Source organism: Neofelis nebulosa, chromosome 8, assembly GCF_028018385.1.
Source record: "Neofelis nebulosa isolate mNeoNeb1 chromosome 8, mNeoNeb1.pri, whole genome shotgun sequence".
Lineage (NCBI taxonomy): Eukaryota > Metazoa > Chordata > Mammalia > Carnivora > Felidae > Neofelis > Neofelis nebulosa.
The window spans coordinates 16,181,025-16,206,239 of NC_080789.1; the positions used below are offsets into that span (position 1 = coordinate 16,181,025).

The 25,215-nt window shown below is 42.2% G+C and overlaps 1 protein-coding gene across 2 annotated transcripts in view; it reads right to left on the bottom strand.

Annotated features, from left to right (window-relative positions):
• Positions 1–592: 592 nt before the first annotated feature.
• TCP11L2 (t-complex 11 like 2) overlaps positions 593–25,215 on the bottom strand; it is a 42,222-nt gene continuing 17,599 nt past the window's right edge. The window contains exons 6-10 of one of the 2 annotated variants that reach the window (XM_058741534.1): positions 23,448–23,584; positions 11,926–12,110; positions 11,550–11,731; positions 8,961–9,133; positions 593–3,044 (exon numbers count right to left, since the gene is read on the bottom strand). In XM_058741534.1, coding sequence (XP_058597517.1) covers positions 2,803–3,044; positions 8,961–9,133; positions 11,550–11,731; positions 11,926–12,110; positions 23,448–23,584 — 919 coding nt within the window. In that variant the 3' untranslated portion in view covers positions 593–2,802. Of the gene's footprint in view, positions 3,045–8,960; positions 9,134–11,549; positions 11,732–11,925; positions 12,111–23,447; positions 23,585–25,215 lie in introns of those variants that run through there. The other variant, XM_058741535.1, reaches the window with a different exon arrangement.

The following is a 25,215-nucleotide window of genomic DNA, read 5'->3' on the forward strand; positions in this document are numbered from 1 at the left end:
GCCATTCCTGACCCATCCTGTTGTAGCTCAAGAATGATCTCCATGGAATAGAATGGGATGGTATTTACTCTAGCACTGTATGTACTTGTTTTCATCTTTATGATACTTTGTTCACAAGTCTGTCCTTCTTCCTAGATTATAAGCTTCTTGAGGACGGTGTCTATCTAGTCATCTGTGTATCACACAACACTTAGGATACTTCTGGTCATACAGTACATGCTCAGTATGTATTTCCTGACTGACTGAGTGAACATGACCTGATCTCTGTAAGGCTCTGACAATCACCAGAACAATCATTGTAGAAGAACCACAATAAAGACTGTGCAATATTCCAGCCCTGAGCTACCAAAAGGTGGTTTAGAAAACAAAGAGGGCACCTGGGTGGCTCAGTCAGTTAAGTATCAGACTTCAACTCAGGTCATGATCTCACAGTTTGTGAGTTTGAACTGTGTGTCAGGTTCTCTGCTGTCAGCACAGTGCCCACTTCAGATCCTTTGTCCCCTCGCTCTCTGCCCCTCCCCCACTCATTCTCTCTCGCTCACCCTCGCTCTCTCAAAAAATAAAAAAATACAAAAAACAAAGAGACACTGGCTATCTTCAAATAATTTTTAATGTTTTAAAATTTAACTAGTGCACACAATACATGTTTTAGCAGAAGAATGAAAATGTGTATATGGTGTTTAATAAAATTGACATTACAAAACAAGACCATGTTAAGAAAACCTCAAAAGTAGAAGTAAACATTTAAGTAAAACAAAAAAAAGAACACAACATGCTAAGGGATACGCTTTTAAAAATCCTAATAAATGTAGTTGCCTAAATCCAGACTTGAGACATTGAGATTTACCTTGGGACTTAAAAAAAGAAAGAAAGAAAAAAAAAAAAAGCAGCAGAATGCCCTTCATTTTAAATGCATTTTTAAAAATGTCTGCACATTGTTTTCCCGCTGGCAATTGCAGTATAATCAAGTATACAAGAATACCAACTGGGTTCCAATCTGATAATAAAAAAGTACACCACTCAGTCTTCCTGTTAAGTGTGTGGTTTACCTCGGAAAGCAACAAAAAGTCACACTACACATTACTTTTCCACGTCAGAACCCTCTGCCACCCACGCTCCAAAGTGAACACAATTGAAAACTACCTTGACTTAAGAGAAAATGAAAAAAAAATTTGTTTTCAGCACCTTATGGTTTCTAAGCACAGGAAAACATGGGCAGAAGGGAAATACAGGAAGACGACAGGGGGAAACGGGTAAGACCAGTGATGTGCTCTTCAGGAAAATTCTACTCGTAACAGCTGCTTAGATGGGTAGAATGGCAGATGTATATATTGGTCATTGTGAGAAAAAAAAAAAAGACTTTCAAAATTTCCTCAAGTTTTGGCAGATCCCTCCAACATGTAAAGACTGGAGATAATTTATTCACACAATCATGTCCTAGAACTTTAATTAAGTAACACCATAATGGTGGAGGTCAGAGTGAGGAAAAGGAGGTAAGGTAAAAAAGAGTACTTCCTCCTTTTGACCTCCTACCCACTCTTCCCTACCAGACTACTAAGATTCAGTGGGTCCTTAGAAAACAAAATAATCCAAAGGTGTTTTATGGGAATAAAGTACTTTCTAGATGGAGTCCGCCCAGACTGTAGTGCTTCCCTTAACATTTTCGAAGAAGTATGTAATTCTCGGACAAACAGATTTCTCCAAAACCCCAATGACAACCAGTGCCAGCTTGGCAAAGTTTTGACTTAATGCTCAAGAATGTCAAATGATAGTGATGCTTAGAAGAGCATCTTGGTCATAGCGGGGTAAGAATCTAATCAGCACAGGAGGCATTTGCTAACAAGTTATATGGTTAAAAAAATCCAAACTTCAACTATTTCGTTTTCACATGTGAACTTCACTGACAATGGGGGATCTCCTGGGGATCTCGTTTACTGTTAAGTTCCCTTCTTATTCTAAATAAACCAATTCAAACCACTCCTGCCTTACATAAAAATATTAACATCTTATATAAACCTTACCAATGGCCTGAGAAATGCAAGGACATTCACTAATAAATTTGTGCAAAACTTGTTTCTCTCAGAGAGCAGGGTAAGTTACAGGCAGAAACCAACCTCTAGAATAAAATTTTAGAAGGGATTTTTTAAAATATATTTTCACTAAATGAACAATAGAGGTTTTACCTAAAATGTGTACATAGCTTTAAAATGTTTTTAATAAATTTAAATTCTAGACAAATACTGGCAATTGGTAATATAAAATGTGATTTGGTACATTTCTGGGCTTTATAAACTTACTATGTAAGTTTCTGTTACACATTAATAAAATTTAATCGTACATTTCAAATACAATTATGCTTATGTCACATCATTTATTCAGCACATCAGTCCCCTTGGTTATTCTCATGACTTGCAACCCTTTTAAGAAGTTGTAACAAAATTAAAAATCATTAGATTTCATAGTGACAAGTGAGGAAATACAACTCCTTAAAGGTTGAATGAACAAGCCACATATAAATGCTTAAGAAAACATTTACAAGTATTATATAGGTAATATAATTAATTATAAATTGCTTTCTGTCCATTAAAAACATCTCTTTTGAACTTGAAAATGATGCATGAATAGGGTCTCTATGATGTGCATGTCTTCTGCAACGCTAATATTACTGGATTACACAAATTCAGGCTAACGCTGCACCACAAGCAGGACTGAGGATGTGCCACATCTGTAATGCCACTGGTGGAAACAGACTGGGTACCAAAGTGCTAGATTTCCAACCTCGCATCCAATGTCAGTTCCTCTTTAGTTAGCAGATGAAGCATCAGCCTTTCCCATGGCTTCCTCACCGAAGAGCAGCTTTCGAAGTATATTTGCATAAAATGGTCCATACACTTGCTTGTTGAGATTCACAATGTTTGCATATTGAGAGCCTAGCACTTCTAGCTCCTGCTGAATGATAGCAAGGCCTCCTGGCACGGGAGGCATGCATTTTTGAGGACTTGGAAGACAAAGTAGGCTTTTCATGTATAGTTGGATTCGTTTATCTGGAGAAAAATAAAATATCTTTATCTGACCCTTTATTAAAGAATATGAGTTTTTAAAAGGAAATGAGAATAGTGATTATGGTAGGTAAATTGCAATTAATATTCCCAGTTCTTTGCCCTCCCTGTATCCATGCCCTTTACAAGTTGGTTTTGCAGCTCTTCCATGGAAGGCTGGAGACCGTTTCCCCATGTCTTGAACTGAGGAGGCCTTATAGATTGTTCTGGCTGATAGAGAATGCGGTAGAAGTGTTGGTATGCTAGTTCCAGGCAGAGGCTCCAAGAACCATGGTCCACATCTGTTCTCTCCACCCATCACTGCACGTGAACAAGCCAGGGCTGCATGAGAGACCACATCGAAGGAAGCCCAGCTGTTCCATCCGAGGCCATCCTAGACCAACCTAGAGCCAACAACCTTTTCACACTTGAGAGAGTCCAGCCAAGACCAGCAGAGCAACCTAGCCAAGCCATAGCTGTCTGAATACGCCTGTGCGAGCCCCCAAGACCAGATGAACTACTCAGTTGTCCCACAGACCTGTGAGCAACACTAACTATTTGTGTTGTTTTAAAATACGGAGTTTGAAGTGGCTTGTCACACAGCAATGGCTAACTGACAAAAAAAAATGCAGGACACTTTTAGAGCAAGACGGGGCCTCTTTTACAAAAACTCAATACCTAATGTCCATAATTTTAGTTATGTACACAACAGCTGAGTTTGTAAGCTAGCTCTGCCGGCTTGGCCCCACACAGTGTTTTTTTAAAAACAGAAACCATTTAAAATCAGGGGATTTCACATAGAAATCCAAACTTCTGGTTCCTCTAGAAAGATCTAGAAGTCAGGCAAACTTGGGCACCCAAAATACCACATGCCAAGGGGGACCACACTTCCAGGATTTCCCAGAACAGTCAAAGTTTACACCTGTTGTCCTGGCATAATTAACAAGAGTGCTCTAAAAAGCGTCCTGGTTTGGACAATAAATTATACGGTTACCCCACCTATGACCAACCATCTAGAGGCACCGAGGAGTGGCTGCCCCAACTGGCACTCCAGTTGGCCATCTTCTCTGTCCTCCTAATCCACTGCTTCGATGCATCTGCGTGTGAGGTGACTTTACAAAAGGATGCGAATGCATAAATAAATTGGGCTGCAACAGTATCAGGCAAATAATACCAGACCAACCAGACCCGCCACAGGCCACGCTGCCCCGAGGACTTTCTTTGGCCGTGGAAACAGAAACTTCACAAAGGAAAGTTTGCTAAGGAGAACACAGTCCATCAAATATGGACAATGATGACATGAATGAAACTCTTATCTCCAAACACTTCTCCCAAAAGTCACATATCACAACCAGATCTGACCTAGAACTCTAATTCCCAATGTCCCATGTCCTTGTCTTAGCCAGAACTGTTTTCTCTTACTAGACTGCTCTTCCCTCTCTCCTCATCTCTGCCCAAAGGCCAAAGCATCCTTCAATGCCAAGCCTAAAGTTACCTCCTTTCCATGGCTTTCCCTAACATCTGTCAGATAATCATGCTATATTACTGTTACTTGGGAACGTGTGTCTCTCTCCCTTCTTGGATGGGGAGCCCTCTGAGGGTGAGGGATCTTTATATCCCTGGTCTGGCATGTGGCAGGCACATCACAGATGCTGACTGAGTCGAGGTGAGAATGAAATGAAAAATCTCCGTAAAGGTGAATACACCCAATTGAAAACAACAGAGTCAGGGAAGACCCGGGTGGGCGAAGGCAATCAAAGAGGACTTGGCCTGACCTGTAATTTGTCAACAAGAAGAAACCATTCGTGTATCACTTGCATAATTGAAAATCACTTCAAAAAAAACGGAGATGGCTCCAAGCATGCAAATAGTCTCCATGGCAGGTAATCTATAAATAATTTTTATCTGGTTTCCATACGCATTTGAAAAAAACCTGGCTTGAAAGAAAACTTTTCTAATTATCTTTGTAAAAGGCTAAGAACACAGTGGGAGCTGTATCCCATTGTAAATAAAGAGCGCCATCACTCAAGAACAAAAGAGGGCAGACTATGGGTATTGGGAACAGGGGAGGAAATCCATGGCTGACTGGTCCTTCTTATGTACCCAGGATTCCTCTGAGTGCTTAATTTACTCCAGCTCTTCTGCAAGCAGAAAATTAAGGGTCAGTTGGGTAATAAATTTCCTGTTAGACCTAACTCTTAGAAGCCCAGGTCTGTTTTCAACACAGATAGAGTCCGAACACCTTCCTGAAAGATTGCTGAAAGAGTAAGACTCTTTCAAAATTGTTATTATGCTGACAAGTGGCTCTGTCTCCTCTATGGACGAGTCAGTTTTGAGGCCAAGATGAAAATGACAGAAGCGTCTGTCCACTTAGGAGCAGCCAAGCCAAGTCCTTGCCAAAGGCGTGCCCTTGGCTTCCAGGATTGAAGGAGAGACCTTGACGTGAGTCAGCTGAGTTGCTAGGCGATGATACTTTGAGGTTAAAAAATGCTTTCATTTTTTATGAAAAATGCAAAAGAGCATTTGCAAAAGAGCAGGAAAGTTGGACTGGGGATAGCTGAGTGAAAAAAAAAGGTGCTTTACTGGATATTAAGAGGCCACCGTGGGGTGGGGCCATCCAGCTGGGGCATCCCAGCTTCCCCCTCCCTTCTGAAACTACAAGTACTTCCCTTATCCAAAGCAAGGGCACAGAGGACACCTGGATGCTTTGGCTATCATGCCAACTGGTAGCAGGGCTCCAGTTCTGACTGGAGTGCCCTCCAGGAGTAGTTAAGAATATGAGCTCCAGAGTAAGACTGGCTCAGGGAGAGTCCCTAGTCTGCAACCAGCTGGTTATAATGAGAGACATTCACCCAGTCTCAGTCCCCAGTGCCCTCACCCCTTCCACAAAACAGTTGGATCCTTGAACATGGGGATGAAAGGCACTGACCCTCCCCCACCATGGAGTCAAAACTAGGCATCTAACTTTTGACTCCCCAAAAGCCCAACTACTAATAGCCTACTGTTGACCAGAAACCTTACTGATAACATAGTTGACTAACATGTATTTTGTATATGTATTATACACTTTGTTCTTACAATAAAATAAGCTGGAGAATAGAAAATGTTAAGAAAATCCTAAGGGAGGGGTGCCTGAGTGGCTCAGGCGGTTAAGCGTCCAACTTCGGTTCAGGTCATGATCTCACGGTTTGTGAGTTCGAGCCCCGCGTCGGGCTCTGTGCTGACAGCTCAGGGCCTGGAGCCCGCTTCGGATTCTGTGTCTCCCTCTGTCTGCCCCTCCGCTGCTTGCACTCTGTCTCTTGCATTGTCTCAAAAATAAACATTTTAAAAAAGTTTATAAAGAAAGAAAATCCTAAGGGAGAGAAAATACATTTCCAGTGCTGTACTGTATTTATTAAAGAAAATTTGTATGTAAGGGGGCCTGCTCAGTTCGAACGTGTGTTGTTCAAGGGTCAACTGTACTTATGAAATGTCATCTCTGAATCCAGCCTGGTACAGGGATACAGCAGAGGAGAGACATGCATCCCACCCTCACGAGGCCTGCACACCAGTGGGGGCTAGCAGCACGTGGAAGAGACTGCAGACAGCCTGCTCCTCTTCCTCCCAGGAACACAATCTCCCAGGTATTGGCTGTTCTGCTGGAGACCACGGGCTGTGAGGACAGACACGAGTTGGCGGGGAAGGGCTCAGCCACAGGTGGCTGCGGCTATGCTGTGTCTGTCACTGCCATCCACAGTCACCTCCCAGTAGCCCACGGTGCTGCTCCCCAGCACTGCTCCTTTCTGGGGAGGGGTTGAAGCCTTGAGCTTTAAGGGGCCTAGATCCCAGCATTCTATGTCCCTAGTGGGTAAGGATGAGAGAAACTATGTGAGAGCCTCAAATAAATAATAACAAGTATTTGTGTGCTTAGGGAAGTCAGTGTTGTACTTTGAAAACTTGCAAATTAGTCCTAGAATGTTAGTATGCTCCCATTCTGTGCTCTTTTCCTCCTTCTGGTCTTTGTTCTTCACTCTCTGTAGCAGAGACTTGCTTTGTGCCCCACATCATCCTCTCCCCTCTCCTTATGGCCATAGCACCTGGATTCTGTTTGGGGGAAATCATCTCTTCCCTACTCTCAGACCAGGTGTTACAAGGAAAGTGGACTCACTCTGGTTCTAGGAAATGAACACACGTCTCAGGCTCAAGTTCCTTCCCCTCCGACCACTGTGACGGATTCAAGAACATGACATGATGTACAGTCATGCCAAATGGAGCTAATGAGACTCATTTCTGGGGTCATTCTTTGAGTTAACAGGGAAGCGAACACCTTGTTTTTCTCTGGACTCCAAGGTGGAAAGATGCAAGCTAGAGCTGAAGGTGTCTTGCTAGGATGGAAAGAGTCTATCTGTGAAGACAGCCAGCCCGAAGGGGGCAGTGCGGAGGGATGGAGGTGGGGAAACCAATGCCAGTGACACGGCCTGAGCTCCGACTAAGCTGTATAGGTAGCCAGTCCTGCTCTGCTCTTGTTGTTTATATGAGACAATACACTTCCTTCTTGCTCAAGCTAGTTCACTTCTGTCACAGGTCACAGAAAGAGTCCTCACTGATGCGTTCTCCATTTTCCCAACTCACCAACACGATCTGACACTGAAATAGTCACTTGCCTGGCAATCAAGCACAAAAAAAAAAAAAAAAAAAGCCTCAAACCATGCCTGCCAGCTCCATAGCCTCTTTACTCATTTACTCGTTGTCTCTTTCAAGCCTGACCCAAAAAAGAGGCCTCAGCTCACTTAGCCTAGCTCACAGAAGAACTGGTACCTGCTTTCTGTGAACATATGGCCAGGTTTGGATTGTTGCACTGATCTAGGATTTTTTTTTTAAACATTTTATTTATTTTTGAGACAGGGAGAGATAGAGCATGAACAGGGGAGGGTCAGAGAGAGGGAGACACAGAATCTGAAACAGGCTCCAGGCTCTGAGCTGTCAGCACAGAGCCCAACGCGGGGCTTGAACTCACGGACCGCGAGATCATGACCTGAGCCGAAGTCGGCCGCTTAACCGACTGAGCCACCCAGGTGCCCCTGATCTAGGATTTTAACACTACTGGTAGCATTATGTTATTTTCCCCATAAAAATCTATTGGCTAGGAATTTACCCAAGGGATACAGGAGTACTGATGCATAGGGGCACTTGTACCCCAATGTTTATAGCAGCACTCTCAACAATAGCCAAATGATGGAAAGAGCCTAAATGTCCATCAACTGATGAATGGATAAAGAAATTGTGGTTTATATACACAATGGAGTACTACGTGGCAATGAGAAAGAACGAAATATGGCCTTTTGTAGCAACGTGGATGGAACTGGAGAGTGTGATGCTAAGTGAAATAAGCCATACAGAGAAAGACAGATATCATATGGTTTCACTCTTATGGGGATCCTGAGAAACTTAACAGAAACCCATGGGGGAGGGGAAGGGGGGAAAAAAAAAGAGGTTAGAGTGGAAGAGAGCCAAAGCATAAGAGACTCTTAAAAACTGAGAACAAACTGAGGGTTGATGGGGTGGGAGGGAGGGGAGGGTGGGTGATGGGTATTGAGGAGGGCACCTTTTGGGATGAGCACTGGGTGTTGTATGGAAACCAATTTGACAATAAACTTCATATATTGAAAAAAAAAATCTATTGGCTGGATAGTAAGATAGAAGGCTCTGGAACAACCCCCACCCCCACCCCCCCACTCTATTACATATACACGCAGAAGAAGCGGTGAGTCCCAAACCTTTGAAAGTACAAACTCCTTCTTTATATTTTTAATATGTATTCTCCCAAAGGAACGGGTAATCTGTTTATGCCTAAAACGTAACGGACACTTGACACTAGTCAAAACGATAAAGTTAAAGCAAATTGGAATCGAAGTAGAAACCGATAAAAACATGAGGACCCACCAATCAAGGACCAGATAGGATTGTCCTCCTCTTCAATGCTTGAAAATTGACCTATAAGATTAGCTTGGACCTCAGCATTTAAAATGGATAAACCTCTCTCCACCAGGGCCTTGTTAACCTCAACACAAGTCTGAACACCGATAGAATTCAGGACTTCCTTCAAGTTAAAGGTCCTAAAAAACAAAACAAAATTGCATCAGTAACACTTTTTCTGCTCATCAGTTTTTATTTATTTTTAATATACCAACTTGTTTCAAATGTCCATCACTTTTCATTTATACAGACAATAAGTACCTCCATTAGCACGAACTTAGAATATGGTAACTTCTCCTAAACACCAACCTTTGTATGCAGCAGATTTTTTAAATGGTTAAAGCACTCAATTCTGTAGGTAGTGTTTAGTTGGGAAAGCATTCAGAAAAGTGTGGTCCCTGAAAAGAAGTCTGCATCCTCGTTTTCATGCAGGACCATCAAAAAGGAAAAGAAATTACCTATTTACTCCTTAGAATAAACCCTGGGGTCTGAGTGGATTTATTCATAGATTTGTTGTTGTTAAACCTATGCTTATACAATGAGGTAAAGTCAATTCCTTTATCCATGCCTGAACAGTGCATCTGTAACACCAATCAAAAACAAGAAATGAAGATAGTCAGAGATTAATACCATAATGACAAATTACCTAAAATTCTTGACCTCTCATGATCAAAGATAAGAAGCTCCTTCCTACTGTTACTTTCAAGTAACCAATCAAAAATCCCAAATACATAGAGTCCAGAAAATCATAAACAGTAATTGGTAGGGGGTTACTTAAAAAGTAAAAAAAAAAAAAAAAAAAAAGAGGTAATGAGAAAGGGCATGTGTTGGGTCCACACTATTGAGGAATGATCATTAAAAATGGTCTCTTGCTGTCCAGAAATGGTCTTTGTTTTTTTATTTTTTAAGAGAGAAAGAGAGCATGAGAGAATGCAAGTGAGGTAAGGGCAGAGGGAGAAGGAGCGAGAGAATCCCAAGCAGGCTCCATATGCAGCATGGAGGCCTGTTGCAGGGCTCAATCTCACAACCATGAGATCATGACCTGAGCTGAAATCAAGGGCTGGATGCTCAAGCAAGTGAGCCACCCAGTCGCCCCTAGAAAAGGTCTTTAAGATAACTACATGCAAAGTTGGAATTAAAGGGTGAGAGAACGGGGGTGGAGGTGGGAGGTTCAACAAAACAAAGCGATCAGAGAGGCAAAGCATGTATACAGGAGATACTTTGACAACAGGCCATTAACAGTGAACATTGTCCAAGTACTTGCCATGGGCCAGACACCTCCCTAAGTACTTCACAAGGAATCATCTTAATGTCTCACATTTGTAAGCAGGCACAGTTATCTCTTTTTACAAATGAGAAAACGAGGCTCAGAGTGTTTTGGGAACTTGCTCAAGGGCACCTAACAAGTCAATAGCAGAGCTTGGACTTAAACTCTGGTCTGTCTGACCTGAAGCCTGACTTCTCAGTAACCACTTTGCTATATGCTTTATATTAATACTTGAGCAGCATTGTGGGTTCTCGAATAAATAAAAATTCCTGGAAAGTAAGTTACCCCATATGGGGAAATGCCACGGTAAGACCAGCTGCAAGCCCAGAGGAGGTTTCTCTTCATTACAGGTCTTGGGTCCTGGAATGTGAAGTAAATGAGCCTGGATGCTTAGCACAGAAGCAGCAGAAAGGGCAGGGCCTTGGTTTCCCCTTTCCTCACTATGCAGCTAAGGTAAATCTTTCTCTCTCTGAGAACTCTGGATGCTGTAACCACTCGGGCTCCTTTTGGCTCTTGATATTCTGGGATTTTATCAGGTAATTTACGTGCTTTCTGAGTAATGGGCAGCAGGATAGGTGCATCTCCCTTCAAAGACAGGAAGGAAGAACGTAAGGCCTTGAAAACACCGGAAAGGGAAACCAGCAGGAGGAGCTGACCCATATCAGACCCATGAAAACATGTGATCATTGACTAAGACTAGGAATTTTCTGACTTGGATAGGATTCCCACCAGGATGATCTAAATGCAAACTCTAAATGGAATCCTAGTGTTCAATGAAGGTTTGACACTGGGAAATGAATTTAGCGAAAACAAGTCCTTCCCTGGACTTGTGTAGTGTCTCTGAAGGACAGGAGGTCACTACTCCTGAAGACTTTACAGCAGGCTGGATCAGTGAAGTCGGTAACCATTTCACTGCAGAAAGACGACGGAGTCAGAACTGAATAGGAAAGCCTCCCTGATAGGGCCTTCTGAACACTGAGCTCGGAATTCTGGTTTCTGTGGGTTTGGTTCACAGCGCTGTCAAAGAAGAGCTCTTGTCCATGCCCGTCCCAAGTGGAAACGGGACACTCACCCTGGCACTTGTCATGGAAAGGACCTCTCCCTCCCCTATGAAAGGACATCGAAGCCTTCAGAGATATCAAAAGAAATTCTAGAAAAAGAAGTTGTAAGATAAGCTTCCCTAAAGCACAGTCCTGAATATCACACGCAGACGTCCAGGGTTATGCGCCATCTCTGAAACACGTGCAGAGCCTTAAGACGGGGATGAGCAGATAAAAATTGGAACTTACTCTTTGTTCATGCCTTCGAGTAGAACAGCTGAAATCCTTTTTAACCTGTTTGCAAGCTCAGGAAGGCCTTCTGTAAGAGCACCCACCATATTGTTGGTAATTAGGGACAGGCAGGCAATAATTTTCAATTGATTCAGCTTTTCTGTCAGTTCCTGAAGACGTGCTCCATCTGTCATGAGTGTCTAGCATATTTATTTTAAATGTAAAAATAGAAAGGGAAGCTCAATACCATGAAAATGTAAAACAAACAATGTTACATCCAAACTCCCATTTCATTTGATTTCAGGAAAGTCATTAAACCACATGCAACACTAGACAGACTAGCTTAAGAATTAAAATACTGGAAAACTTGAGGGAAGAAAAAAAAATCACTCACCTCTGGTAATTCTTTCTTCTGATAATCCCACTGCAACAGTTTTAAATAACTGTTATTTAGCACCAGTGTAGGGCTCAGGCTTGGCTTAGAGCTATTTTCAGCCCCAGGAGTTAAAGCCGTCTCAGAAAGAGAAAGCAGTTCATTTACAGATTCTTTTATCCATCCTGTAGTTTGATCAAGAGCACCTGAAAGTGAAGAGGCCACATTATTTGTCCTACAGCTGACAGATCCCTCCATGTGTGCATTCTACATGACAGACGTTACGTTAGGAACTGGCCATGAGTGAAAAGACAGGCGCAGCCCTTGAGGAACTTAGAGTCCAGATGGGGAGACGGAGCTGTGAACTAACGATTACAGCAGACATAATAAATGCTAGAAGGCACATGGAAGTGGAGAGAGCAGAGGTTGTCCGGGACAGACTCTACGGAAGAGCTCTGGACTGACGCCTGAAGATACAAGACAGAGGACAGAGCTGTCACTCCAGGACAGGCGAATGGCCCATCCAAAACCCCAGAAAAGTGACAGAATATGGCACATTCTGGATGCTACAGGCAAATCTGATTGCTGGTCCACAGAAAACCAGGGGGAAGAGACTGGTAGCAGGTGGTATTGGATGGGCAGGCAGGAGCCAACTCACACGCAATCTTGAATTTTGTGCAGAGAAGGTATTTAGACTAAAGGCATTGATTATTAAACATGTTTGGGTCCTGGACCCCCTGAGTGTCTGATTTAGAGCTATGCCTTTCCCAAAATGCACATGCATGCACTTTACTTTCAACCCAGTTCTAAGGTTTCCCAGTAGAAACAATTGGCTTTTTATACCACATTTCTTATAACACTGTATATTTAGTAGAATTTATAAGGTGGAAACTGCTTTTAAAAAAAAATGCAGTATGAACACAGGTGTGGATTTTTTCTTTTAAAGCACCAGAGAATGAAATAAAGAATAATGACCCTGAAATTCTTCCTCAGACCCAGCGCCTGAACTGAGGTAATTTATGAGCAGCTGTGTTTGCCACACTAGAACACCACCACCCCAGAACTTTGCAACTTTGTGTCTCCTCAGTTGGCAAACGTTGTGGGTTTTTCAAATTCTGTTCATAAAGATGTAAAAGACATGCAGTCTTTTATTTAAAAGATATCCAAGGGGGGGGGGGGCGGTTGAGAGAGAGAGAGGAAACCTTCATGGGTATAATTACAATGTGGCATTAATAAGCATTTATACTGCACTCTTAATCATTTACAGCTGACACATTTAAAAGCCCTTTTAGTTATCTCAAACAAAAGCAACAGTGTACCGTAGTGCTTCCCAAATCGTGGCTGATTTTAGAATCACCTGGGGAGCTCTAAAAAGAAAACAAAAAAGATCTTGCACACAGCTCCTGGAGATTCTGATTTAATCAGTCTGAGATGGGGCTCAGGCATCGGTGTTTAAACACCTCAGGTGATCTAGTCCACCGCCAGAATGGAGTATGACTGGTAAAACAGAAAGGACAGGAGTTTAGAGTGAAGCATCATCAGCTTTCCTCTAAGGGATCTGCTGAGTTATCACTCCCACAAGCTAGTACACAGACCATTCTATGTGGCTCCAAAAGCAAGATCAAGCCCAGGAGACACTTGTAACCTTGGTTTTTCATGTGGGCAGTAATTCTCTCCACTTACTCATTTATCCAATGATAACTGAGCACCTACTATACACTAGGTACCGTACTTAATGTCAGGGATTCACAGATGAGTGAACATGTTCCCTGCACCCAAGAAGCTCTTAGTCTACTAGGAGGGAGGAACATAAGAACAAGCAATGGCTTTACAGGAACATTTGCCTAAGAATTTCCCAGGATCCATGGAGGCCCAGGCACACAGCACCTGACTTCACTTTCCACCAATAGACGGTGGGTGCTCAAAAACCTCTGCTCTCTGTGTCTGGTGTGAGAGACCCAGTAGGTTTCCAATTTATTTCAGCATCTCTGGAAGTAACCATGGCTTAGGGAATGGCTCAGTCTCCTTCAGACTGACAAGTTGATTGGTCTTCCAGGCCTGCAGCGATCTTTCCTTTCCCACCGTCATCCAGTAAAATGTTTACTAATGCCCACAGTGCAAGGTGTTTCTTGTAAACTCAGAAAGCAGAAAAGGGAATACTTCTCAATTCATTTTATGAGGCCAGCTTTGCCCTGATACCAAAACCAGGCAAAGGCATTACAAGAAAATTACAGAATGATTTCTTTCTAAAAATATAGATGCAAAAATCCTTAAGAAAGCACTAGCAAGGTAAAGTATTAGTAAGGCAAAGTAATACACCATGAATAAGGGGTGGGATAAACATCTCAGGATTGCAAACTTGGTTTAACATTAGAAAAATATTGGGGGCGCCTGGGTGGCTCAGTTGGATGAGCATCTGACTCTTGGTTTTGGCTTAGGTCATGATCTCATAGTTTCGTGAGATCTCTGCACTGAGCCTGCTTGGGATTCTCTCTCCCCCCCCCCCCTCTCTGCCCCTCCCCAACTCACACTCTCTCTCTCTCAAAATAAATAAACTTTAAAAACAAGAAAAATATCAATCACTGTAATTCAGCACATTATCATAATAAAGGAGAAAAAATGATCACTTCAGCATACAGAAACAGCATGTCACCAAATTTAACATGTGACCTATTTAGATAAAAGTTCTCAGCAAACTAGAAATAGAGAAAAGGACATCTATGAGAAGCTGCAACTGACATGGCCTAAGTATGACATATATCATACGTAAGAGTCAAACGATGAACATTCTTCCCCTAGAAAAGCAAAGATGCCCTCTCTCAAGACTACTATTGCACATCTGATTGGATGTCCTAGTCAGTGCAATAAGGCAAGAAAAAGAAATAAAAGGCACACAGGTTTTTAAAAAGAAGTAAAGCTGTCTTTATTTGCAGTCAGTGTGATTATAGATACAGAAAACCCTAAGGAATATTCCAAAAAAACTACTAGAATTAAGAAGTGAATTTAGCAAGTTCTCAGCATGCAAAGTGCATATTCAAAAGCCAATTACATTTCTATATACTAGAAAATAAAAATCTTACAAAATACCATCTATAACACCATCAAAGAACATAAAATAAATGAGATTAAATTTAACAAAGTAAGTACAAGACTGGCACACCAAAACTAAAATGTAAGACTGGTACACCAAAACTAAAATGTATTGCTGAAACAGGGGCACCTGGCTGGCTCAGTCAGTTGGGCGTCCGACTTCGGCTCAGGTCATGATCTCACGGTTCGTGAGCTCAAGCCCCGCATCGGGCTCTGTGCTGACAGCTCGGAGCCTGGAGCCTGCTTCCGATTCTATACCTCCCTCTCTCTCTGTCTCTCTGCCCCTCCCCCGCTCTCACTCTGTCTCTCTCTCTCTCTCTCTCTCAAAAATAAACATTAAAAAAATTTGTTTTTAAAATAAAAAATAAAATGTATTGCTGAAACAAATTAGATTTGAGATACCTAGTTCACAAACTAGTAGACTCACTATTATTAAGGTGTCAATTCACCATAATTCCAGTCACCATCCCAGCTGGCAGCTTTGCAGAAACTGATAAACTAGTTAAAAAAGCATATGGAGGGGCGCCTGGGTGGCGCAGTCGGTTAAGCGTCCGACTTCAGCCAGGTCACGATCTCGCGGTCCGTGAGTTCGAGCCCCGCGTCAGGCTCTGGGCTGATGGCTCGGAGCCTGGAGCCTGTTTCCGATTCTGTGTCTCCCTCTCTCTCTGCCCCTCCCCCGTTCATGCTCTGTCTCTCTCTGTCCCAAAAATAAATAAAAAATGTTGAAAAAAAAAAAAAATTTAAAAATAAAAAAAAAAAAATAAATAAAAAAGCATATGGAAATTCAAAGGACCTGTAATAGACAAAACAATTTTGAAAAAGAAGAACAAAGATGGAACTCTAACACTGCCTGATTTCAAGACTTAGCCTCAATATCAGGATTGTGTAGTACTGGCTAGGAGAAAACATATAGATCAACAGAATAGGATAGAATCCAATTAAAAAAAAAAATGAAGTAGGGGCACCTGGGTGGCTCAGTCGGTTAAGCGTCCGACTTCGGCTCAGGTCACGATCTCGCGGTCCGTGAGTTTGAGCCCCGCGTCGGGCTCTGTGCTGACAGCTCAGAGCCTGGAGCCTGTTTCAGATTCTGTGTCTCTCTGTCTCTGACCCTCCCCCGTTCATGCTCTCTCTCTGTCTCAAAAATAAATAAACGTTAAAAAAAAAAAATTAAAAAAAAAAAAGAAGTAAAGGGGCGCCTGGATGGCTCAGTTGGTGAAGCATCGACTCTTGATTTTGGCTCAGGTCATGATCTCACCGTTCACGGGAGAGAGTCCCATATCAGGCTCTGTACTGATAGAGCAGAACCTGCTTGGGATTTCTCTCTCTCCCTCTTTCTCTGTCCCTCCTGTGTGCATACTCTCTCTCTCAAACAAACATTTAAAAAAGTGATATGTGCTACAACATAGGTAAATCTTGAATATACTATACTAAGTGAGAGAAGTCAGACACAAAAAAGCCACACATTGTATGATGTGATTTATATGAAATGTCCATAATTGGCAAATCCAGAGATTAGAGACAGAAAGTAGTCCAGTGGTTGTCAAAGGCTAAGGGAAGGGAGGAATGGGAAGCTGGTAGTGAGTATGGGGTTTCTTCATAAGGTGATGAAAATCTTTTGGAATTAAATACTGATGATGGTTGTATAACCTTACGCTAAAAACCACTGAATTAAACACTTTAAAAAATTAATGTTATGGTATGCAAATTATACCTCAATTAAAAAAAAGGATAAAGAGTTTAGAAACAGACCCACAAATGTATAGTCAATTGATTTTCAACAAAGTTGCCAAAGCAGTTAAGAGAGAAAAGATAGTCTTTTTCCAGTAAAGGGTGCTAGAAGTAGATACACCTATGGAAAAATGTGAACCTTGAAATATATTACCTTGAATATTCCTAAGATTCCTAAGCCTAAAACTATAGACCTTCTAGAAGAAAATATTCAAAAAAATCTTTATGACCTTGGGATACCTAAAGATTTTGTAGACAAACCGTTAAATCCACAAATAAAATAAAATGTTATAATTTGGACTTCATCAAAATTAAAAACTTCTCTTTTTTCAAAGGTTAGTGTTAAGAAGATGAAAAAGGCAAGCCACACACAGATGGGGGAAATTTTCACAACACATACATATATCTGACAAAGGATTTGTTTCCAGAATATATCGAGAGCTCTTCAATTCAATAAGAAGACAACCAAATTTAAAAACGGGGCAAAAGATTTGAATGGACACTTCACATAAAAAGATAAATGGCTATTTGCATGTGAAAAGATGCTCAACATCATTCATCATCCGTGAAATGTATCTTAGAACCACAATGAGATACTACTTTCACACCCTCTATAAAGGGTCAAATTTAAGAGACTGATAATACCTAGCGTTGGTGAAAATGTAAAGCAAGTTGGAACTATCATACATTGATGGCGAGTATAAAACAGTACAACCACTTTGGAAAATAACTACCAGTTTCTTATAAAGTTAACCACATATTTAACATAATGACCCAGCCATTCAACTCCTAGGTGTTTACACAAGAGAAATGGAAACATGTGCACACACAAAGACTGGTACACAAATGTTCACAGCAGCTTTATTCATAGTAGCCTAGGACCAGAAACAATGCAAATGTCCATCAACAGGTACATGGACAAAGTATGGTATAATCATATAACAGGATACTTCTCAGTAATATAAACTATTGATACATACACAACATGGATGAATCTCAAACATCTTACTAGTGTAGTAAAAGAAGTTGGAGAAGAAAGTGAACACAGAGTGTCGTTCCATTTAATATGAAGTTCTAAAAGAGGCGAAGCTGATCTACAATAATGAAAGTTTTATCAGTGTCTACCTTTATGGGGGAGGTTGACTACAAGGGTTAAGAGGGTTCTTTTTGAATGACAGAAATGTTTTATATCTTGTTTGTAGTTGTAGTTATAGGGGCATATTCTTTTGTCAAAACTCAGAACTACACACTTAAAGTGGGCACATTTTTTATTGCATGAATAGCATACTCCAATGAAGTTTAAAAAAGGGATACAGGTTGTGGATTGGCCAACTAAGTCACTGCATCTAACCCTAGTAAACGCAGGTTGAAGTCGCATACAGCTTCATCAACACTAAACACACATACAAATATTTACATTATGTAAGAGCCATTGATTGTGCTATTTAGTACTAGAAATAGTAGTCAGGGGAATGTCCTGTAAAACCTCCCCGTTGAGTATGAGTGAGTTTAGTATTTGAGTCTTCCAAGATGAATGTATCGAGCGTAGTCATATATAGATTCTTCAAGGAATACAATTCCTTGAAGTCTGCTGACTTCTAATATGGTAGCTGAGCATGAAATCTGGTACCTGAGATTGAACTCTGAGTGACCCCTAAAAAGGCAACAACTCCACATCCTGGATTTGGGGGATGGCCTGTACAATTCTGAGCAGGCAGTATTCACATAAACTAAGAGAATGGTGCAGAATATGTGAATGGGAGCCCCGATGTTGTGCAAAGATCGCTTCCCTTTTCAGTATTCTGGAAAATATTCAGATTAACTACCCTGATTTCAGTTAGAAGAATATAGTTCCCTTATCCATGGCACCCGCTCTTTTATGCCTGTCAACACCTCACCTCCCTTCTTTTGGTACTGATTTCTTTCTTTCTTTTTTTAAGTAGGCTCCACACCCAACATGGGGCTTGAACTCACAACCTCCAGATCAAAAGTCACATGCTCTGCAGACTGAGACAACCAGGTGTCCCTTGGTACTGATTTCTTTGAGAAATCATTTTCCCTCTTTCCATGCTTTCTTTTGTGAATATCAATTAAGAGGCCCCTGACCAGGAAAGCCCCCTGACCCCCTGGGGTTGGCCTAGCAGAATCACATGCCCATCAGACTTTCCTGGGACCTGAAGGGTGACTATAGCATTCGAGGATGGGCCATTTTATTTTCTTTCTTTCTTTTGTTTTTAATTTTTTTAATGTTTATTTATTTTTCACACACACACACACACACACACACACACACACACACACACACAGTGTGAGTGGGGGAGGGGCAGAGAGAGAGGGAGACACGGAATCTGAAGCAGCCTCCAGGCTCAGCACAGAGCCTGACTTGGGGCTCAAACCCACAAACCACGAGATCATGACCAGAGCTGAAATGGGACACCTAACCGACTGAGTCACCCAGGCGCCCCAAGGATAGCCCATTTTAAAGTACACGTTAACGGTTCTGATGATGGAGCTGGGAACTTTCCCTTATTTTTTCCTGCCCAGGTTCCTGATGCTCTCCTGGTTTCTGGCCTTGTTCAGGCTCAGGTATTTTAGCTTTTTTTGTGAACTGCCCCCGTCCTTCCATTCACTTCCTTTTTTGCCAAGTCAGCCAGAGTTAGTTTCTGTTGCTTGCCATACAACCCAGTTGATGTAACACAAAAGTGAAAAATCCAAAGAAAGCAGCCAAAGCAGCAGCTTGGTTAAATCTTGGCTTGGATGCGGGAGACTTGGCTTCCAGTCCTCACTCCCCTACTTATTAGGAGTTCTTGTGTTTGGGCAGGCCATCGCTCAGCATCAGTTGGCTCATCTTCAGAATGTTCCGTTAGTAGTCCTTGACTGCCTTGTGTGCCAGGCAAAGACAATCACAATGCAGTTTCATGGGTTTTTGAAAAATATTTACGTCTCGTAGGATTTTTGAAAGAATCACATGAAATGAAGTTCTATGAGAATATTTTATCAGATATAAGATATTATCTAAATAAATAAAAACCTTTTCTTGCTGAGTATCTTAGAAATTACCTGTGGTCTGGCCCCCTCGGGGTAATCTGCTACTCTTTCCACAGGTAATTTAGTTGTTGGACCTGATGTGGTCATCTTGTTGATGTTGTACATGTGACCAATCAGTGCCTAAGACTTGTAAATCAGGCAATTACATAAAATCTCTCTGTTGGCAAAATAAAATCTTTTCTGAAATCAGTTCAGAAATCTACAGTACTCCTCTCTATTAACTTTCCAATAATTATTTTATAAAAATCACATACACACAAAAATCCAACTCTTCTGTCCTTCTGCATGTGCCTGTGAGGCTCTTATTTTGATATTAGGGCACAGTGGCCGACTTTTGGCAAAGTGACTTGAGGATATAATTAACAGCTGACATACACTCTGCTTCCTGGACTCTTGATTTCTCTGGGAACATATTTAGAGCTGGGCAATAATGACCTATATGCACAACTGGATATATTCTATTCTTAAATCTCTGGAAATATCCAAGTCAATGTGAAACGTACAAATGCAGGTCACTAAGCCTGAGTTTTAAGGACAGAAACAAATCATTTAAGATGATCAAAACTGTCATTCAACCCAATATTAAGGAATTCGCTCCAAATGACAAGCTATCTTGATTCGAGACATGGAGACATTTGCACACACCTGTACACACACATGTACACAGGCACACAAATGAAACCAACCAATAACGTGCTGGAAAGGAAAACACTGCTATGAACATAGTTACCGTAGTTCAGGTTTCAGATTCAGGTTCTATGCAGGGTTCTGTTTCCACTAATCCCTCTCTCCCTTTCGAGCTAAAACAATACAGCCCTGAAGTCACAGAATTTTTGTTGTGGAAGGATGGTTGGAAGTCATCTAGTCATATCCACCACTCAGTGCTAGCGCCCCCTCTGGAGATCCCCCAAAGGCGATCAGTATCTCATTTGGAGAGAGGCAGTGCTGCGTAGCGGTTGAGCGTACAAGCTTTGGGGCAGAGATATGTCTGGGTTATCCAGGCTTCAGCAGTGACCTGGTGTAAGTACCTTAACCTCAATTTCTTCATCTGTAAACAGTGAGTGATAATAGTACCAGTTTCACAGGGCTACTGTGAGGCTTGAATGGGCTAATCAGAGTGTTGGCACATAGTAAGGACTTAGCATATAATAAGTGCTCAACAAAATGATAGCTGGCACTGAGTACTATTAGTACTAGAGGGGCCCATTCCAAATTTAAAACAGCTGTAGCTGCTATAAATGTCAAAACTGGCTGCCTGCTACCCCCTCCGTGGATCCTAGTCTGCCCTGCAGAACTTAACCAGAAGTCCCTGGTTCAATACCAACAGGGAAGGCAATGCTCACCGCCCAGGCGCATCCCGTTACCAAGCAGAATACACACAGCTTCATGGACGGCTCCTCATGTGACCCTTCGTAACCCATGCCCTCTTCCCCGGACATGCTTCAGGCTCTTGGAGTCCCTTTAAAAGTGGCACTTGTTTGGCTTTGTTTACAATTAAGGGTACCCTACTGACTATCTTAACAGAAAAGCTCCGTCCAAGAGGGGTGGGATGAGGTGGGTGGGTCACCTAACGGCCTTATATTGTGGTTAATTACAGCCCAGAAGCCAGCGTTAAGAGTCTGCCAATGAAGGAATCAGTCAGCCAGCCTTTTACCAGCTGTGCACCATCTGGCATCTCAGTTTCCTCCCCTGTGAAATAAGGGGTCTAACAGTACCTACTTAACTGAGTAACTGTGAGGATTCATTGAGGTCCTACTTTCTCTACTCCCAGTCTCTCTTGACTCCTCTTCCAGTCCAACTTTAATGCCCACCAGTCCATCGCAACTGCTCCCATCAAGGTTATAAAGGATTCTCATACAGTCATACCCACGGTCAAGCCCTGGCCTCATCTTTCTTGACCACTTAGCAATACATGACGTAGCAGATCATGCCTTCACTGTCTGAACACTTTCTTCACTTGTCCTACAGAACATCACCTGCTCCTGGCTTCCTTCACTTCTCTGGCTGCTCTTTCACAGTCACCTTTGCTGGTTCCGTCCCTTCCTCTTGAGCTCTACTCGTTCCTAGTCTCTTTTGCTGGATCCGTCTGCTCTTGTCGATCTCTAGATGCTCTAGAGTTCCAGGTCAGGCCCCTTCAGTATCTACACTCACTCCCAGGTAATTTCACCCAGTGCAATACTGTGGATAAGAGTATGAACAGTGCACACAGACCACCTGGATGAGTCCCAGCTCCATAACTTACAAGTTGTGTTATGGAGGCAAGTGATCTAACCTCTCTGTGTCTCAGTTTCCTCATCCATAAAATGGGGGGTAATTTCCTGAAGTTGTCACAAAGATCAAATTAGTTAATACAGGTAAAGTGCTTGCATATAGAAAGCATTTTATTCATGTTAACTATTATTCAGTTTTGTGGCTTGATCTATCACAAATATACTGGTGAGTCCTGAATGTATATCCCTAGTACCCACCATTCCCCTGAACTCTAGTCCTTTATATCCAAACACCTACCTGACATGCCCATGTTGATGCCATGTAAGATCTCAAGGTTCATATACGTGAACCTGAACCCCGATCCCATACCATCTCCTTACCTGCCTTCCCCTAGTTGCCCACCCCACTAACAACCATCACTGTTCACCCTACTGCTCACGCGAAAACCTTAGCATCATCACCTCCTCTCCTTCCTCCTCATCCAACTTCCAGCAAATCGTCTTGTTCAACTTTCAAAACACATCCAGAATCTGACCCCGTCTAACTACTTCCACCACTGCCAGGTGAACCACTATTTCTTGCACATGCAGCCACGATACCGCCTACATGGTGCCACTGTTTCCCTCTCTGCTCCCGTACCATCTATTCTCTCTCTACCCGGGAGCCAGGGCGGTCTTTAAAAATGCAAATCACATGTTGCTCCCCTGCACAAAACTCTCCGATGACTTCCTGTCAACACTTGGAATAAACTCTAAGCTCTCATTTCCTAGCAAGGTTCTGTATGACCTGCCTTTGTCTACCTCTTGGCCTCGTCTCCGCCCACTCTCTCCCTGCCTGCTCTACTCCAGCCACACTATCTGTGGTGTGTCTGTCCAACTTCACACACACGCTTCTGTCTCAGCGCCTTCGTACCTGCAGCTCCCTCTGGCTGGAATGTTCTTTTCTCACATCTTCATACGTCCCTTCCTCTTCCCTTTGCAAACTCTGCTCAAACGTTCCTTCTTAGAGAGGTCTTCTCATCTCAGTCTACCTTGTCTTAAAAAACACCACCTCCCCCACTCCTGCCCCATTGCTATCTGCCCTTTTTCCTACTTTTCTTCATAGCACTTAACACATCTGACAATACATGCTTATTTGTTTGTCTGTCATGCCTACTAGAATGTCAGCTCCCCAGGGGTCACGACATTGTTTTGTTCACTGCGGTATCCACAGCAACTGGGATCCACAGCAATCCTAGTATCTGGGGCACAGCAAGTGCTCAATAAATATGTATTTTTTAATACATGAAGAAATGAATAGTGCTTGAGACACAGCAAACAGCTATAAATTTGTGATGTCAATTTTAGAAGTTACAAAAATGTTTAACAGAAAAGTCAACATTCTTTAGTGACACTCCTTAAGATACCAAAATATAACGCATCATATTTCCACTTAGTTTCAACATATACACACTATATTGTACTTACTTGGAGTTTCTTCTAAAATTTCTTGGAACTTGGTTCTCTCATAATCCACCAACTGGCGTTGAAGATGTGGTCTAAGACTCCTAATTGTAAAATTGACCATGTCCATTTTCATGAGGTCCAGGACATGAAATATTTGTCTAAAAATTTTAGAGTGAAAATAGTTAAAGAGGTGATTAAGAAATTAAGCTGAAATTCATTAACTGCAATCTATTTTACAGGCTGGAAAATATAAACATCCCCCAAATGGTTTTGAAATTCCAACTGCCATTGGCAAGGCCACTTTTCATAGAAGGCATTACACATGCATCCCAAATTTATTCTTCACAGATCTCAAGAGTATTTGCTTTAGCAAATATAATACCTCCAGCTGATCCATTACACCCAGCAGTGAACTGGTAGACAGCAGAAAGCATAAGCAATGAGTCTTAACAATGAGACAAAGATTCAAGAAGGAATTTTCACTGGAAAGCCCTAAACTTTTAAGGAGTCTGTACATAGTGTACTTGGTTTTTCCTCCTAAGGGAACGTGGGTGGGGTGGGGAGAAAAGAAGAAAAAGGACAGGGAAGTAAGGCACAGGGGAAAAATACTTCAGTTTCGAATTGGGCATGCCTGGGCTCAAATGCAGCATTGCAACTGACCAGCTCTGTGGCCAGGCATAAGTTACTCAATCTCTCCGTGCAAGTTTCCTCATCTGTGCAAGAAGAGACAAGATCAGTCTTGGAGGGGTGTTGTAGAGAGTCGATGAGATTATGAACGCATCATGGAGGGAACAGTGGTCCCCAGTAGGTGCTTGATAGATGACCAAGATGAAGACCACAGATGGGATACCACACGTGGGTAATAAGGTAACTCAGAGCATGGATTCTGCAACTGAAGAGTCACTGTATGCCAGAGCTGAACACAACTCTACGGACACATACAGCCCATTTCACCGATGGAGTAAAGTGTGACTTTGAGAGGTTATCGACTTGCCCCAGTTAGTAACGTAAGCTACCTGCTCTGCGCATACCAGTTTCCTCCTCCTACCTTTCCAATACTATTACATAAAACTTAATTTGCAACGTGGCTGTATTCACAAAAAAAAAAAAAAAAAAAAAAAAAAAAAAAAAAGGCGGGGGTGGGGGGAGTTCCTCTCATTGGTGAAAACTATTATAGACTCCTCTTTCCTCTGGGATCACAAAGAAGTTATTGTTTATACAGCCAGAATTAGACCCTTACAATTTTAAAGTATACCTCATTTCCTCAGGGAAGCAGTGGCAGAAATGGTTAGGTGACCACCAAAGGTCTGTGCTCTTTTTCCACAGTATATATTTGTGGCTAGGGAAATGTATTTCCAGACAGCAACCACGTTTCCCAGGCCTCCTTCAAACTAGGTGGGACCACAGGACTGGTTACAGTCAGTGGAATCTGTCTCTTCTGGGCTGAAGAGGTTGAACACTGGGTATGCCTTCCCCGATCTCTTTCCCATTCACTAGCTGAATGTACAGGACTCCAAGGGCCTTGGGCAACAGTGGGATCAAGGATAGAAGGAACCTGAGTCCCCAAATAACATGTGGAAAGCTGCCTGACCAAGAACCCCTGCTTCAGACTGTGACATGAGAAACTTATACTGGTTAAATCACCAAGAGTTCAGGGGTTATGTGTCATAGCAGCTACCATTACCCTAACTCATAAAGACCTCTTCCTAGATCCTTGACTGGATTAGGTCCCTCTGCTAGAAGCTCTGTTAATCCCCTGTACATCCCCTCCCATAGCACTTACCACAAT